Consider the following 15,980-nt stretch of genomic DNA (forward strand, 5'->3'; position numbering starts at 1 on the left):
CAAACAGTTCAGATTTACCTATTATTTTCGAACTTCTCGAAAAATCAACATTTTTTATGTTTCCATATTTTTCCTATATGCGAATGCTGAAACTGCCCGTCTCTACTTTAGGGAATCATCAAGTAAAAAAGTCGTCGATTCGTGACCGGAAAATCTAGGTTTTGGTCATTCCAAATCTTTTGGCTGCAGACCTAGTTAAGTTGCCCTACTTTTGCTTGTCTCTGGTTGGTCCTTTATCCAGCAGTCCTTGGCGAGACGTAGGAACAGTCGTACGGCACCAACGGCAACATCTTGGCAACATTATCATCACTAGCTGTGAGAAAGCGTACTTGACGTACAGTGGTTCTAGCTACTGCAGCTTCGTCCACCGCTGATTTGGGGAGACGGGCAGTAGCTGATGTAATTGATGCTTAAATACAGGGTTGTTAGTGGACATTTAACTAGTGAGATCGGGCAGGGTGCTATACACTGAAGGCAATAGCTTGGTTGCACTAAGGGCGCGACTGGGCCATGTCTGACAATGTTTCTAACCGTCGAAGTGTCCACTCTCGGGATACGTACCCAGGGGACGGCAGTGAACATCGCAGCTGAGTTTGCCGGTAATGGATTTCATACTTCTCTGCCAAGTCATTGTTTGGCCTCCCCTGACTCGGTTCTACCCTTCGAATGGTTTTGCGAAAAGAGCCCTTTGAGAAAGTCGGTCCATTGGCATACGCAGAACGTGGCCAAGCCAGCGCAACCTCTGCAGTGTGATCAGTTTATCTATCAAGGGTGTTATTTCTCCCGAATACCATTCGACGAACTTCAGCATTGCTGACCAGATGTTCCCACCAGACTCGGTCACTGCTCTGAAGATATCGGTGGTCAAACACTGAAAGCCTTTTGGTGTCCTCGACGCGCGGTGGTCAGGTTTCTGACCCGTGCACACCGCAGCATTGTGAACCCGACCTCTGGCGGTTAAGCTCACACAACAAGTGACGCAGGTTCACGAAAGTTCCTCTGGTCTTCCTAATTCGGATAGAAATATATACTTTGTTGAGACCAGTGAGACTAACAAATTTGTCTACTACCTCAGTCGGCTCATCCGCAAGTATGAGGCTAGGTACCGATCCCACCCAGTCTTGCAGCAGCACTTTACACCTTGTAGATGTGGAGCGCATGCCAAACCGAACCGTTGGCACACCTGTTTATGAAGTATTTTACGAAATATGTTTAGTGGCACAATTGTATGTCACAGCACAAGCCTCACACCGTTGTCCTTAACACATAACTGTAAGCACGTTCTTTAAACAAAACAAAACAAAACAAAACAGGATCTGACTCCTGGATTCCGTTTGACAATAGCCGATCGATAATCAGATTTTTCCGTCACGGTTGTTTGCGTCCGGCCTTTTTTAAGGAGCTCGCTACACCTGACTGTGCAAAACTTATTTCATGGAAATTGAAAACGTTTTCATACAAAAATTATACGAAATTCACCAAGAGGAAACTATGTAGTCTAAAGTGAGCGAGTTATAAGTTGAAGGTTTGTATAACTATGGCATTTTTAAAACTTCAAACTTCCTTTCAACCCATAGATAGCCAAAATTTGGCTTTCCAGTCCGGTCTGTGTGAAACTAAATTTCAAGGTAGACGCAATAGCTTTTGGAGGTTTTGGCACCTGGAATGTTCATACTCGGCTGGTCCCAGGTCTTTCTCCTCGATTATGCAAGTAGATTCACAACGTTTTGTGGGCATCCTTGGTGTCGCTGTCAGTGCCAAGTGATACATTTAAATCAAATCCCTAGAAGTGTTTATTTACTGTGACCATTTCTGGTTGAAAGAAGCTATTCAGATGGGGGAGTGTGGAACAGAAACCACCGAGCACTTTGAGTTAGATGCATTCAGGGCTACTTCTGTCGGAATATACGAATATTTTCCAACTATATTTTGGGTTTCGTCACCAATTTGCAAATGGTGGAATTAGACAAGTTCTCGCTGAAGCATCTACGACGAAAACTACAAGTAACTCGCTCATCGGTAGGCCGCATCCCTTCGTTACTCGTGGTAATCCGTTGGATCCCTTGGAAACGGGCGCCGGCTTTGTCATCAGGAATAAACTGTAAACTGATTCATTGGGAATATTTCGCTTTGAAAACCAATGACTTTTTGGATTAACTGGACGTTTACCTCATTGGAATGATTCACACGGGACCTGTACATACCGTCTGTGTCCCAAACCTATTTGAAGTGATGACTCACACTCCTACTTTATCCTCATTATCCCCCTCATGGATAAGCTGTGTGGACTGCTTCTGAGCTCGAGGTAGCTCAGTGGTTTGGGCGTGAAGTTACTAATCAGAAGGCCAGTGGTGCGAACTCAACCTCCGCTTCTCGACAACTCTTGCACTTAAAGAACCTGGCAGTGTCTCAGCCCTCGCTTATCCTTCGGGTGGCACGACAGCTATGCACCGGAAAGATGTTACAACTGAACGATTGTTTTTTATTTCTCACTGTTTCGTAAGAGTACCCGGTGTCAGACCAGGTTACTAATAGTCTGACTGAGCGCAACATAATGGTACGATATATATATATATATATATAAACAGCATCTGCACGTCTCACAACTGGGGTATTATGACGGCATTGATGTATGTTTCCACCGCAGCGCACTTTCTATGTTCCTTTAAATACAGAAAAAAGCAATTTATCAAGTCAGCACGATGAAGTCGAGTCCATTAAAATGCGGTCCACTCCTTAAAATGGAACACCCAAAAGCGGCGACACAGTTGTTCGGACATTGATCTAGACGATACCTAGTGTGTCAAATGGGCCAATCCCAAGCTGTTCGTGTACCACGCGGTCTCGAGTGCAGGCGAAGTTAACAAATGCGTAACCAATATTTCGTTATTTCGACTGAAGTCCACATGATCAGAAGAAGCACTCTTGTGGTTGTTGTGAAATGTATTAGAATTTGCTTGCAGAGTGTAGTATCGAGGGTGTGATAGTTGAACTGGCTAAAACTACAACCGCATTTGTTTCATGGCCAACTATGATTAAAGTAGGTGTAGCTCTGCCAAGGCTTGATGTAGTTTTATGTAAGTGAGAGCTGTTGTGGAGGAACGTTCAAGGTAGGATTAAAAATAGCAGTGCAGGAAACCAGAAAAAGTGGTACTGTGCAGATAACGCCACCGATTATTAGGCGTGCACAACAACAATACGATCAAAGTAATGGGTATGCTGCAACTAGAATCAGCAACAACGCTACACTCGTGCACTGAACACCGGGAACAAGTAAAAGGCTCTGTAAAAGCCCATCGTAGTCAGAGTTTGTGCATTAGCGAATTATAAAAATTCAGGTATTCGAAAAATACGCTCGTTTGCATATCAGTTTGGTTTTCATAGGGGACTCAAGTGAATCTCTCGTTTATGATGTTCTTCAACTGAATGTGCTGCACACAGGATGCCTCATGTTTCAGCTGGCACGATATTCGAGATATCGCAGTATATTATCATAAACGGAACTACTGTGTGCAGCACATTCAGTTGAAGAATATCACAAACGAGAGATTCAGTTGAGTCTCTCGTGGAAACCAAATTGAGATGTAAATGAGTCCAATTTGGGTTCGAGTAGAACATAAGGTTGACGGAACCTCTGGGATTGCGCCTACCTGATGAGCCCCAAGAAGGACGGAACCAGTCGTGGGCTATCTAAGAGTTTTCAGCAACCTTATGAGTAGTTTCCCTTATGAAGACTCAGGTATCTTCTGGTCGCGGTGCTAGAAACTGTCATCAAACAAACACCGGAACATGGCTGAACTTCTGATCCATACCGTCGATAAATAACAGCCTGCCATGGTGCCGCACGGTGTCCACCAGTCTGTCATTTCGGTCGACTACGTGTGGGTTATTGCCACTGCGACGCTCCGTTGTTTGCGGCTAGGCGGTTTGGGTGAACTCCTCCGACAGCCGAATATTCATGGAGGTGACTAAGATTCAGCGGCGGCAGAATTATGAATTCGCCAAAGAGAATACAGTGATGGCTTTTAGCCATTTGCTACGAGTGCATATTACAGGTCAAAGATAAGCCGTTTTTAGGTGCCAAACATTGGAATTTGATCAAGTGGCTTTTGATCTGCTCCTCAAATTGGTTTATTGACTCGCAAACGTTTCGTAAAACTATCATGTGGGTAGTAAGCAACTCAGCAACTCAATTTTGACAAGCCTAGCCGCTTCCACGTTTTGCAGGATCCAGTGTTTCACTGGGGATGCTGTGATACGTGTTCGAGAAAGAATAGCATGCATGCCCTCCCGATTGTATGTTCGGTGGAATTTCCAATAGGTAATCACCAGTTTATAAACTGTAAAGATGGGTCAAAACGCAACAAATGGCTTTGGACCTCAAGCAAGCTTAGTAACTTGACTGTGATAATCAATTCCCAAGTAATCCGAGAAAGACGGGTTGAAACATTATTTCAAGGAAACCAATTTATCAGGCCAAATTTGTCAGATTTGAAAGTAGTTGGTGTAGTTGAGGGTCTCCAAGCTTTCTTTGAATAAATGCATTTGCATCCGACCCACGTTTTTTGATACTAAGGAGACACCTGGCACAGGTTGATGCAGCTCCTCTGAGAGAAGGTCAGATTCTATACAGTTGTTAAAAATACTTTAAGAACTATTCTCACCCTTGGGTATTCATCTGAAAGAAACGTCGTCAAATCTCTGCTCAGGCACGGGACGTAACTTACGAAACCCTTTGGAGTATTTCATTAAAGCTATTATGAACGGCGTGCGGATCAGTAAACAATCATCTTAGAAGATCGAGACCAGCTGTCAAAAGCTCAAAAAGTTAACGTTTATTGGATTCATTTTAAGTAGGTTTTCTACCAAAATTTCCATCAATCCCATCCTGCATTACTTATTGTTATTGGTATTTGCTGTGCATAGAGACTGTATCCAGCTTCTTGAGCTTTGTAAGTTACCTATTCACGCCTGGTGATTTCTGAAGTTTTATTTCACATTGCTGTCCACAGGTGCTATTCGAGACTATACCACTCACTATCGACCGGCATTCTTGTTTCTGAGTTTGATGCAGTTTATCGGTTCATTGACTGCTGGAGTGGCTGTACTATATGCTGGTCATCCGACATCGCGGTGTGGCCCTTGTTACAAAACCCGGTATCGAGCTGTCTCCAATTCTGAGTACAGTGTGAACACAGACCTCACGGAATGTGGCATCGAAGAGAATAGGCACGACGAATCTGCCCCGGTCGTTGGAAAGAATGACCGATCACGTGATATAAATCTAACAGAGTCCAGAGCAAATCTGTCAAGCTCCTCAAGTGTTAGGCGGAGTGGGCGCATAATCACTGTCGAGGATGAAGAACCAAAACCTCCAGTATAAATAGACAAGTAAGCCATCCTTGTTTTCATTTGTGTGTGCTGTAGAAGGTCAATGATCATTTTTTCTCCATATCCGTTGTTGGGACATTCCAACACGCCAGATTCGTAAAAAAACTGAATCTAGAGTATTTGAGAAAAGACTTGAGTTCTAAACAAATAGCTTTTAGCAGTCACTTCGTAAAGATGTTTGTGTGAGTGAAATCAGACAACTGTTCCGCTAGTGGTTTTTTATCCTCCCACTGGGAAACTTTTGGCACAGTAGACCGGAAAATATTTTGTACCCCGTAGGCTGTTGGTTCAAAGTGCATGCCTGATGATATTCGGAAAAACCTGTTGTTCAAGAAACATGGGCATTCATGTATTTCGAAGCTGATAGAGTTTCCGCATTACACTGTTTCAGTTATGTGATGATCCGCCCTTAGATGAAACTTACAAAAGGAGCGCTTCGGTATCCAGAACTTTTTAAAAACGGCAGCTCACTTTGCCAACAACAACTTTGGAGAAACAAACTTGCGCTTACTCTAAGGTTATTGAAAAATGGCATTTCAAAGTTGAGTTTGACTTTCCGAACCACATTTTGTAGTTTTTTGGCTGATGAAATAATTGAAACTCTAAGTAATACGTCTTTGTTCTTTTTTATCCATAAACCTCTTATCCCGTGTACGGAAGAATTGGGTAAACCAAATGAACAGAGCGACTGACGATGCTTGAGTAATTGTCTGGTTCGTTTATGATCTCATATTCCTGTTTAAATGGTAGGAACTTTCAAACACACTGCTTCTAAAGTCAGATTTTATTGTTTCAGGTTCTGAGATCTTCCTCACGCGATAAGATCTGTGGGTGGACTGTGAAATCCACACTCGATGCGCAAATCACAGTCCTAACTAAGCCTAGTGATACCTCGTATTGATGGTTACCAAGCTTAATGGACAAGCTGTTGTGGCAACACGCCTTTCTGTTGGTTTAGAGCTTTTGATTTATGCGTTCCACAGCTACTTGTTTGAACTTCGACCAAAGAAAACGGAATGCATAACACAGTTGCGAAGTGTGTTACAAGAAGTATCGACTGCTGCAGGGAACGTGCTGGAAAATCCGGCTTGGGCCATCTTAGAGAAATATATTCTTCCATTTCTTCCGTGTAACAAACGGTTCCCCACAACGTCAGTTGTTTGACTTCGAAAATGCTCAACGATTGCTTGATGTGATGTGATTTTGCAACTATGACCTGGGGGAAACTGACATTATTTTTCACAGGTTGAGGTAAAAACTCGTGACATTTTCGAAACGGTCCGATTCCGGTTCTTGCACGAGTGAATTAAAAACACACATGAAATGTTACCTTTTGCGCTGATACAAACGAGCAATTCCATTCTGAACTGCAAGCACCTAGGTCCATTTCTACACTACAGCCACCTGAATTCGACATTCACCAGAAAGTTGAACTGGAATCAGAAAAAGGCTGCACACAGAATTCTCGGTTTCACTGGTGGCTTAGAAGATACACAAACGGTAACGCTTGGAAAATTGTCTTCTCTGTCGACTTGTTTCACTTCTTGATTGGATAAGATTTTTTCTCAAGGTCTAGACAAGTTTCCTGAGGTCAGAGTCCTGATTTCTATTGAATATTACGTCATTAAAATACTACAGAGTGCCACAGAATACACTTTCAACCTCCTTGAAAGTCCCTTTTATAAGAAAACTTCAGATAAGCGGTGCTCCAGTCGTCTTCGGGAGTATATATTATTGGAGGAGCTCTGTATCGTGTTAAATATCAGTAGTAATACCGACGGCAATCATGTTGTTACCACTGATGAGAATAAAGTGACCTGTGGAAGCAAGCATCGTAAAAAACGGTCTAACTATAAATGCAGGGCCGGGTTTCGCGCCTTCCAATGATGATCATATGAAACAACAAAATGTGTTTCGTCGCGCTTACTGCATCGAGTCACGTGATTCTTTCCGGGTCATGGTTAAACAGCGCACACACCATGTCCAGATTTATTGTTCGCAGCCTTATTATCGGAGTGCGTAGGCTGAATAATTGCGCTGGTTTCTCCATAAACACATGTTGGTTTTTGTGATCGACGACTGGGAAGTTAATGTCTAAGAAAGTATATCATGATGAAGTATCGTACGTGGCAATAGGATATGTTGTCACACGCCATGGTATACTGTAATTTCGTATAAGGTGGTAGAGTGTAGTATTAGATGGGAGGAGATGGATATTCCAATGGAGCGTGCTGCGGGTTCGAATTCGTGAAATTGACTTACATATTGAAAACGTCGAGTGTGTCTCACTTTTCAGATGATCACATTGCTGTTTGAACGCAAGGAACATGTAAAAAAAATGTTCACATTTGCATCAGTCTTAATAGGATATCTTTCGAACTCCTCACTCATCCTGAATTCTTACCGTCTGGCATAATAGTGGAACGAACACACTTAAAACGAAGCAAATAAATGTATGAGTATTGAGCAGTTGTTACAAGCAATTAATTCGGAATCAAAAGAATAAAAACATTGGCTCCATAAACACATTTTCTCGAATACTCAGGCGGTGTGGTTTTGACGAACTCATCTTTCTACATTTAAAATATAGCAAGAAGTTATGATTTGTCTGCGTGAGAAACAGACGCTGCGTGTATACCTACAGATTGTGCAGATTTTTTATTTCCGTACATCGATTTTGCGTGCCTTACCACTAAACTAGATCAACTCCGGTGCTCACTTCAGTAAACTGTTTATGAGAAAGTATTCGCACGATTCCTGTTCTCCATCCAGTGCTTAATTCTTTCATTTTGAGGTTTCAACTATAACTTATATTCATCGACAACACATCAGTGTTTACCATTGATATTTCGTTACTGTACAATCATAATTCATGTGAATACTCTATTGTGAAGAAAAGGATAAAAGTGTACGGAAGAGTGGCCCAGTGTTAATCTGCAATCAGTTCCTACTTCTGACACTCCCCAGGCAAGCCAGAAGTAGAGTGGCAGCAAGAACACCATTAGCACTGGTTAGCCTCATCTTGCACCGTCTTAAACCATACGGTATCACTCGGTCTCCCTCCTGGAAGGCTTGTCGCACCGTCAGAAAATTCGTAACGTATTTCTTGTCTATCTACCACGTCACAAATACGGAGCCTCTGTGCCCGCGCCACTGAACTTGGCACCCTTTTTGGTGAACGGACGACGAATACCAAGTCACCGTAGCGCTTAGCACGGGACATGCTTTGAGTGAAGTTTTCGTTGCACAGTCAAACACCCAATTTCTAAGTGTCTTGATGTGGCTTTGACAGCATCACTCCACACGAGCTATTGTTCCCATACAACGATTATCGGAGACCTGAAGCCATCACAGTCGACCTGCTCCCATAAATCACGTCCCACAACGCACAAGTGAGCAGCTGGCACTTTAGCCTGATACACATGTCCCTTGAGATCCATACGCGTACCGCTAAGCCACCATAGACGTCTTAAATCAACGAACGCGACCCGAGCTTCAGAACCTCGTATATTGGCTTCATCGGTTGACTTCATGTGTTATTCAAAATCTATACAGCTTACACGATACGTTAAACACATCACAACTCCGAGTGTCTCTCCTTGAATTGTAAGTGGGGTGTTAAGCGCCTGCACGCCCTGAAGCATAACCTTGCAATTCGGGTGCAAGACGCATTCCAAAAGACGGGACATCTTCGGTTAGTTCACTATGGAATGTTTGCGCTCTCCTCTTTAATAGTGTCAGAATGTTCCACATCCACAAGATTTTCTTCAATGACCAGTTGAACATCAGATGTTTTAGACTTTCTGCCATTCTCCTCTCATTCTCGTCGATTGAGAAACTGAATATGAATAGATATAGCTTTTTGTACAGGAGCTTTTGAAGAGGTCCCCACACACTCTCGCAACCTCGAAGGTCTGAAAACAAAGAACTTATTATGTTCACAAACTTTTGGGGTGTTCCTTGATGGACAAGCGTGTCAGAAAAAACAGATCGTTCGACCGAGTCAGATGCATCTGAATAAATACAGTTGAGTACAAAATAAACTTCCTCACTCGATAGCTGGGTACGACCACTTTTTGTTCTACAAACTGAGTGTTCTGCCAAATAATACACTGATCTGCCACCTATGCTACTCCTTGACATGGTTTCATTTTATCTTTCAGGTATTTCGTTTCATCATTAGCAATCACAACAATGAATCTGTCAATCACAGTTTGTCCACAACATCCTTTCGCATATGATTTTCGGAGCATCTTGAACGGCGTGCGTTTTAAATGTCAAGAAAAACGAGTTAATCCACCAGCGCACGCTCGGTGCGCATGTTTAATCAGGTCTGAACAGGTGGATGATTGAAGCCCGAGCGTCGGATGATCATGACGTTGTTCCTTGATGGACAAGCGTGTCAGAAAAAACAGATCGTTCGACCGAGTCAGATGCATCTGAATAAATACAGTTGAGTACAAAATAAACTTCCTCACTCGATAGCTGGGTACGACCACTTTTTGTTCTACAAACTGAGTGTTCTGCCAAATAATACACTGATCTGCCACCTATGCTACTCCTTGACATGGTTTCATTTTATCTTTCAGGTATTTCGTTTCATCATTAGCAATCACAACAATGAATCTGTCAATCACAGTTTGTCCACAACATCCTTTCGCATATGATTTTCGGAGCATCTGTACCATATTTTACCCTTCCTGATATTTTGCACCCTGCACCGTTTGTCGTGCTGTATGATCAGAGATAATTTGTTTCCATTTTCCCACTTTTACTCCTCCATCCACAAAAATTTTGTTTTTACATATTTTGACGTCAGTTTTTTCGGCCGAACCCACAACCAGATCAGTACGTCGATTATATCATGCATGTGATAACGTTTTCTTTTTTAAATCTGATTTAGGTCGGATGTGGTCCTTTTATAGCGAACGATGAGAGAGCGTTCTACGAGTGGCAATGTTTCGCTTTCTGTCCCTCCCTTTCTCTGGAGCAGGCATTTTCAAATTTAACTCGGTATTGCTAGCAATACCGAGGTATTTGACGAAGCTAGGGAAGATTGTGACCCTTTCGTTCAAGGCTCCCAACATTGCTGTTATCATCAGCAACAAGTCGAGGAGTGGACCATCGAAATCGTAGGGTCACCATAGCAGTGTTCCATCTAAGTGCGCCGCATACTCATCTAATGGTGTATCCGGAGGTGAATAGACTAATAACCCAATAAGTTTCAACATGTATGTTACTTTTTGGTTGTGACCGATATTGCCGGAGCTCAGCTGAATTGAGGACGACGAAGCACATATAGCCTTGCATTTGCTACGCAGCTGATCAACGATTGTGGAATTTATGTGGACTGAATGGGTAGCACTGCGTGATTCTTAAAATGCCGTAGGAATCTTTGGCACCGGCCAGGGAGGGACCATATTTGACCGGTTCTTTCAGGCAACCTCTTCAGAGTGTACTGGTCAAGTTGGCGTCAAGTAGATAAAATTCATGTTTTGGGATCCGCAGCCATCTTACGATCAGTTAGGGTTGTAGATTTACGGTTGTGGAATTAGTCCTACACGTGCCTAGTATCGGAATTTGAAAAAAACCCTAGAGTTTTGTTTCCTCATCTACCCTTCTTTTGGAAATGGAGTAATTCCGTTTGGAAGACATTTAAAGCAGTCTTTTTGCGAGTTAGAGGTGATCTCCATCTCTGACAGGACCGGACTAAAGCGCTCTTATCGAGGGTAGGTTTGTTTCATTGTACTTTGAATGGTATTCGGCTGTTTGTCGAATTATTTCAAAGCTGGTTAGTTTCACCAATATGACTGTCACCGCAACTGCAGCCAAACTCAAACGTTGTGACTTAGACGCATGAAATTGGTCTAAAAACCAAATTGGTATGGACTTACGTGCTTGCATGTATGAAGGAGTGATGGTCAATGCACGTGCTTAGTAGATAAACTTAGAAAGAGGGTACTTTTTTCGGTTAAAGAAGTCAGATACAGAAAATACTGAATGTGTGCTCAAAGCTGCAATCCAACTTGCGGATTTTCTGTGCGTCTTACGAATCGGATAGTAATGCCTTTGTGAAAAACGTCCCTGTCGAAAACTTAAGCCACATGTCTAGAAATTTCGAACATGGAGATTTTTGGGTTCGAAGACAACCCTATTAGCACGCGTCTCATTCGAAGTTTTTGAGGTTCATCAACAAAGGATCAATTGTCGCTAACACAGTATACGATCAACTGGACTTGGCGCGATAAGCGACTGACAATCGACTGGGTCGACTTTGAAGTAGTCAGACGCCATCAAATCCGCGTGATTCCTCATACGCGGTGCAGATATGTAAAATCAACAACATTTTCAAATAAACTTACTTGAACTGCATTGCTTGTGGGAAGTTACGCTTCTTTGAATCATCCTGCATTCCTTCGAAGACCGGTTCCAGTTTGCTTAAGGAACGCAAATTATGCTTGAAACTAAACATGTCGGCTACACACCAGGGGAGACTGTTGGTTATCGCCATTCCTCACCCAATAGCGAAATATCTACGAGATCCGTCATAGTTTCTGATGCTGTGAGTTCAGCTGCACTATAAATAATCCTCATCATTGTTACTTTTGGGCCGTTGTACGAACGCATGCGAATCTATCGACCCAGGTTCCGATACAGCTGTCGTCTACGATTCCGTCATGAAGCGACTGTACACGCATGGCACACCGGTAGATGCAACCATAACTAAAGCGACAAACGAACGGAATTTAAACTATATCGAATTTCAATCAGATATGTCAGCGCCATCGTCCAGTAAGTTTATATTTATATTACACAGGCGTGGTCGGTGAAGCAATTTTCAACTTTTGGAAGGCTTTTAACCAAACCTAGTAGACTCAAAGCCTGGCAACATGTCCGAGAAGTTCATTTCCCATATGCTGTCAGCGAATATGCCGAAATACGCAACAAAATGGTAGGGGTCTTTTCAACCCACACAAGGCCTACGCTGTACGCACCACATAGGGTTGAACGTTCCCTGTTTAGCCAATCAGAAGAAACATGTAGCTTCTCCAAAGTAATTTCCAAGTGGAATTAACCGCAGGCTGACAAAAACGTACTCAGTGATTCTCTCTTGGACCGGCAATGACTTGGACGACCTTGCAGCCCTTTTGAAATCACAAGGCTTCATTTTCCGTGTGACTGTCATCGGGAATTTGTGCGAATCGTATTCGACGTAGTGATGAGACTTCAACTTGGACGACCTGGCAGCCCTTTTGAATACACAAGGCTTCATTTTCCGCGTGACTGTCATCGGGAATTTGTGTGAATCGTATTCGACGTAGTGATGAGACTTCCTCACTAGTAGTTTTTGCCGAGCAAGCCACAGCTGTGCGAACTCAGCTGCACGCATGTTGTAGATACCACAACATCTAGCGTTGTACCTCCATAAGCCTGATATATTTCAGAGAAAGCCAGTGCAATAGATATCACCGGAACTAGTGGACTCTTTCAAACCATGACATAGTAAAACGTCTTCCTTGTTCACGTAGCATTCTTTTGCATACCAGTTTAGTCTTAGCGGGAGATTCAACTATTATCCTGGATATTTCGTTTATGGATAGTTTTCTTCATGTATTCCCGCTATTCCAATGCGTTTTTGCTTGAACTCTATCCCTATCTTGTCTGCTTTGGAGGCAGTATACCATCAGGTGCCCCTATCCAAGAGCAAGGCAAGGATTTCCAATGATTCTGTTCTGTTCTTTTACACGGGTCAACGTATTCTCCTAGTTGTTCTAGTTTCACTCAGAAAAATACAACTAGATTCAAGCATTGGTCACACTGCAGGGTCAAGATTTTACCTAGCTGATCTCTCTTTTACACGGGTCAATGTATTCTCCTAGTTGTTCTAGTTTCACTTAGAAAAATACAACTAGATCCAAGCATTGGTCACATTGCAGGGTCAAGATTTTACCTAGCTGATCTTCTCGCTTACCATTCCGTTGAATTTTCCAATCTGTGAATAGGAACACTTGGATATGTAACAGAAGTACTATTGTTCGCCCGTGCGACTGACTAATACCCGGTCAATTAGTATATCCTCTTTGAGCGCGTTTTTGTTGTTAGGTAGAATCTATTACATGAATGTACGGTGCTGCTCTTACCAACTTTAACTGATTGGTTGACTAAGAGGAAATTTATGATCCTTTTGGCACGGTGGCACCAGTGGATCTCGTTACGATATCTTGCTTTAGCTTGAGTGTATTTAGAAGTTAGCCGGGAATGAGTCGTTGTCGGAGGCAAATTTGATGTTGCGACAAAACACTTGGTTTGGATTTTCCCTATGTCAAAGTTACTGGAGACGTCTGTACATCGACACATGTTACCCGACGCTTGCGAAGATGGCTACGATGGCTACGGGGCGGTTGTGGATCCTACATCGTCTTCCAGAAGTTTTATTACCAAACCAATATTTCTGAGCGGGACAGCGTGAATTGCATCTGCGAAGCCTGTCACTATCGCTTCACCAACTCGGGCTGTGAAGATGGCATCGATAATTGAGCTGAGTCGCTTTGTGTAATTCTGTTACGTTCTCCACAGATTCGCCCATTTTTCGCAAAGCGTTAGAAGCGAAAGAAAGCATTTCATAACCTCGATTAAGGTTAAGAACAATCGGGTTGGCGTAATGGTATCTCAGGGATCGATCCAGGAGGCTTAGTCTCAGAGGTGTTTTGGCTGAGTAAAGTGATTACTAATATGGGCCGAATCAAACTGGTGGTGACTTTCACTGAGAAGTGGACGCTCAACACACTGCGGACGAGAACGGTTTGACTGGAATAGGAGCATTTTTCCCAAATACAGATGCGACTGATTCGAATTCGTCTCTGTCTGGGGATAAGAGCTATAGCTCCTAGGCTCATTTTCAGTCAGTGACCTCCTGTTCATTTCACCATGTTGCTTATATCCAGCGACCATGATGAACAGCTCTCATGTTCCTCGGGAACATATTCCGCTGGAACAGTTTCCCAGATTCATTTGCGGCTGATCACTCTCAGCAAGGAGTTACACTGATCGACTCCAGAGTATGAGCCTAGAACTGGTAGTTTCGAGAATGTTAATCAACAGACCAGCTGCTTCACAGGCATACTTCAGGTTGTATGGAGAAGCCGATGACCATCAGTGACATTTTGCTCGTAGTAGGACACCTCAGAAAGTAACAGTCTCTTTCCCAGTCAGCTTGTCCTTTAAATTTGCGTTTAAAGCTTATAATCAAGCTTATAACCTAGAGTGCAATGGACAGGTGCGTTAAGGAAAAGCCGTTACACATATCAATGAGTGTTTCTGAATAGTTCCGAGCGCCCATGAAAGCTTTCGTCGACTACTTTGTTTGTGTATAAATTTTNCGCCCTTGTTGAAATGATGAGATCCCAACTTCTGATAGAACATTGGATAGCACAACTCACTCCAGTGCTGTTGCACGTGACCGTTTTGGCCCTCTTTATTTCAAACATTTCTGTGCACCGGCAAACATCAGAATGGTTGTTTACTTGCTTGCAGTTCCAGTTGCTTCGAGACGTGGTTTCACAGTGAAAACTGCTCAAACTTCTATTGAGTTGAGTGTGGTTTGTTGGTGAACATGCAACGACTGCGATGAAGAAGCCATTGCCATTGTGACTGAGCGTCTGACCTACGGAAAACAGTTCGCCAGACAGGCGTCTGGAAAGGTTTTTCTATTCTTAAAATGACTGAGTGTTGGTGAACATGCAACGACTGTGATGAAGAAGCCATTGCCGTGTGAACACGCGACTGTGACTGAGCATCTGACCTACGGAAAACAGTTCGCCAGATAGGCGTCTGGAAAGGTTTTTCTATTCTTAAAATGACAGATGGTAGTTGATTTCCGAGGGAAGTTGTCAATCGCCAGGGTCCTTGCAGATTTGCTAATCGCGATCGAAAACATTTTCAGTGATATAACCCCACACCAGGTCCTGTGTAGATCCAAAAGGCCAAGTTTCTGTGAAGCCCAGCAAGTTATTTCTCCTTTACAGGGAATCGTTAGTTTCGTGTGATGCTCTGAACTTTGGTGGCACTGGGTTCAGCAACTAGAAAATGTATTTTGGAAGGAGTTGCCTGAACAAAATTTAGTATTCCTATTTCTAAGTGGCAGCGAGAGCACAGAAACCTGGCGGAGGACGACTTGCTCCAATGCCTCCTCCAGGAGGCCCATTGTTTCAAGGCGGCTGTCACAGGATGAGTAACTCGGACAAGAGATTAGTGCACGAGATGCTTTTTGCGCTGGTGGATGGAACATCCAAGTGACGTGATGGACTTCAGTGCATTGTTTGAACTGTTGCCATTCATTTGGTCGGAGATGTGACAACGTGTTGATTTAGCATTTTTAGTCGGCAAAACTTGTTTCATTGTTTTCTGTACGATCATTTCGGCCTAGCTTCGAAATGCTAGTAAGTGTGGTCTTGCTCACCCGAATGTACTTTCTACAACTTCTATGTATTCTGACATGCTATTCGATATATTTCGCTATTAACGTGCCCCATATATTTGTTTGGTATGTTATAACAAGACACACTCTACACTACGATGCCGCGATGCTG

At 43.0% G+C, this 15,980-nt stretch overlaps 2 protein-coding genes across 2 annotated transcripts in view; one reads left to right on the top strand and one right to left on the bottom strand.

Moving 5' to 3' along the window:
• The window catches only part of T265_05293 (hypothetical protein), a gene marked incomplete at both ends in the record, with an annotated part of 33,216 nt that extends 22,950 nt beyond the window's left edge, over positions 1-10,266 (top strand). Inside the window, 2 exons of the mRNA XM_009170268.1 lie at positions 5,013-5,391; positions 9,981-10,266. Coding sequence (XP_009168532.1) covers positions 5,013-5,383 — 371 coding nt within the window. The remainder of the gene's footprint in view (positions 1-5,012; positions 5,392-9,980) is intronic.
• T265_05292 (hypothetical protein) lies at positions 3,448-8,924 on the bottom strand (the record flags this gene model as incomplete). The annotated part of the gene is made up of 3 exons (XM_009170267.1): positions 3,448-3,690; positions 6,530-6,683; positions 8,782-8,924. 3 exons carry the CDS (start codon positions 8,922-8,924, stop codon positions 3,448-3,450), a joined length of 540 nt encoding a protein of 179 aa, XP_009168531.1.
• Positions 10,267-15,980: the final 5,714 nt, after the last annotated feature.

This window comes from Opisthorchis viverrini (assembly GCF_000715545.1).
Source record: "Opisthorchis viverrini unplaced genomic scaffold opera_v5_99, whole genome shotgun sequence".
In the NCBI taxonomy this organism is placed as follows: Eukaryota; Metazoa; Platyhelminthes; class Trematoda; order Opisthorchiida; family Opisthorchiidae; genus Opisthorchis; species Opisthorchis viverrini.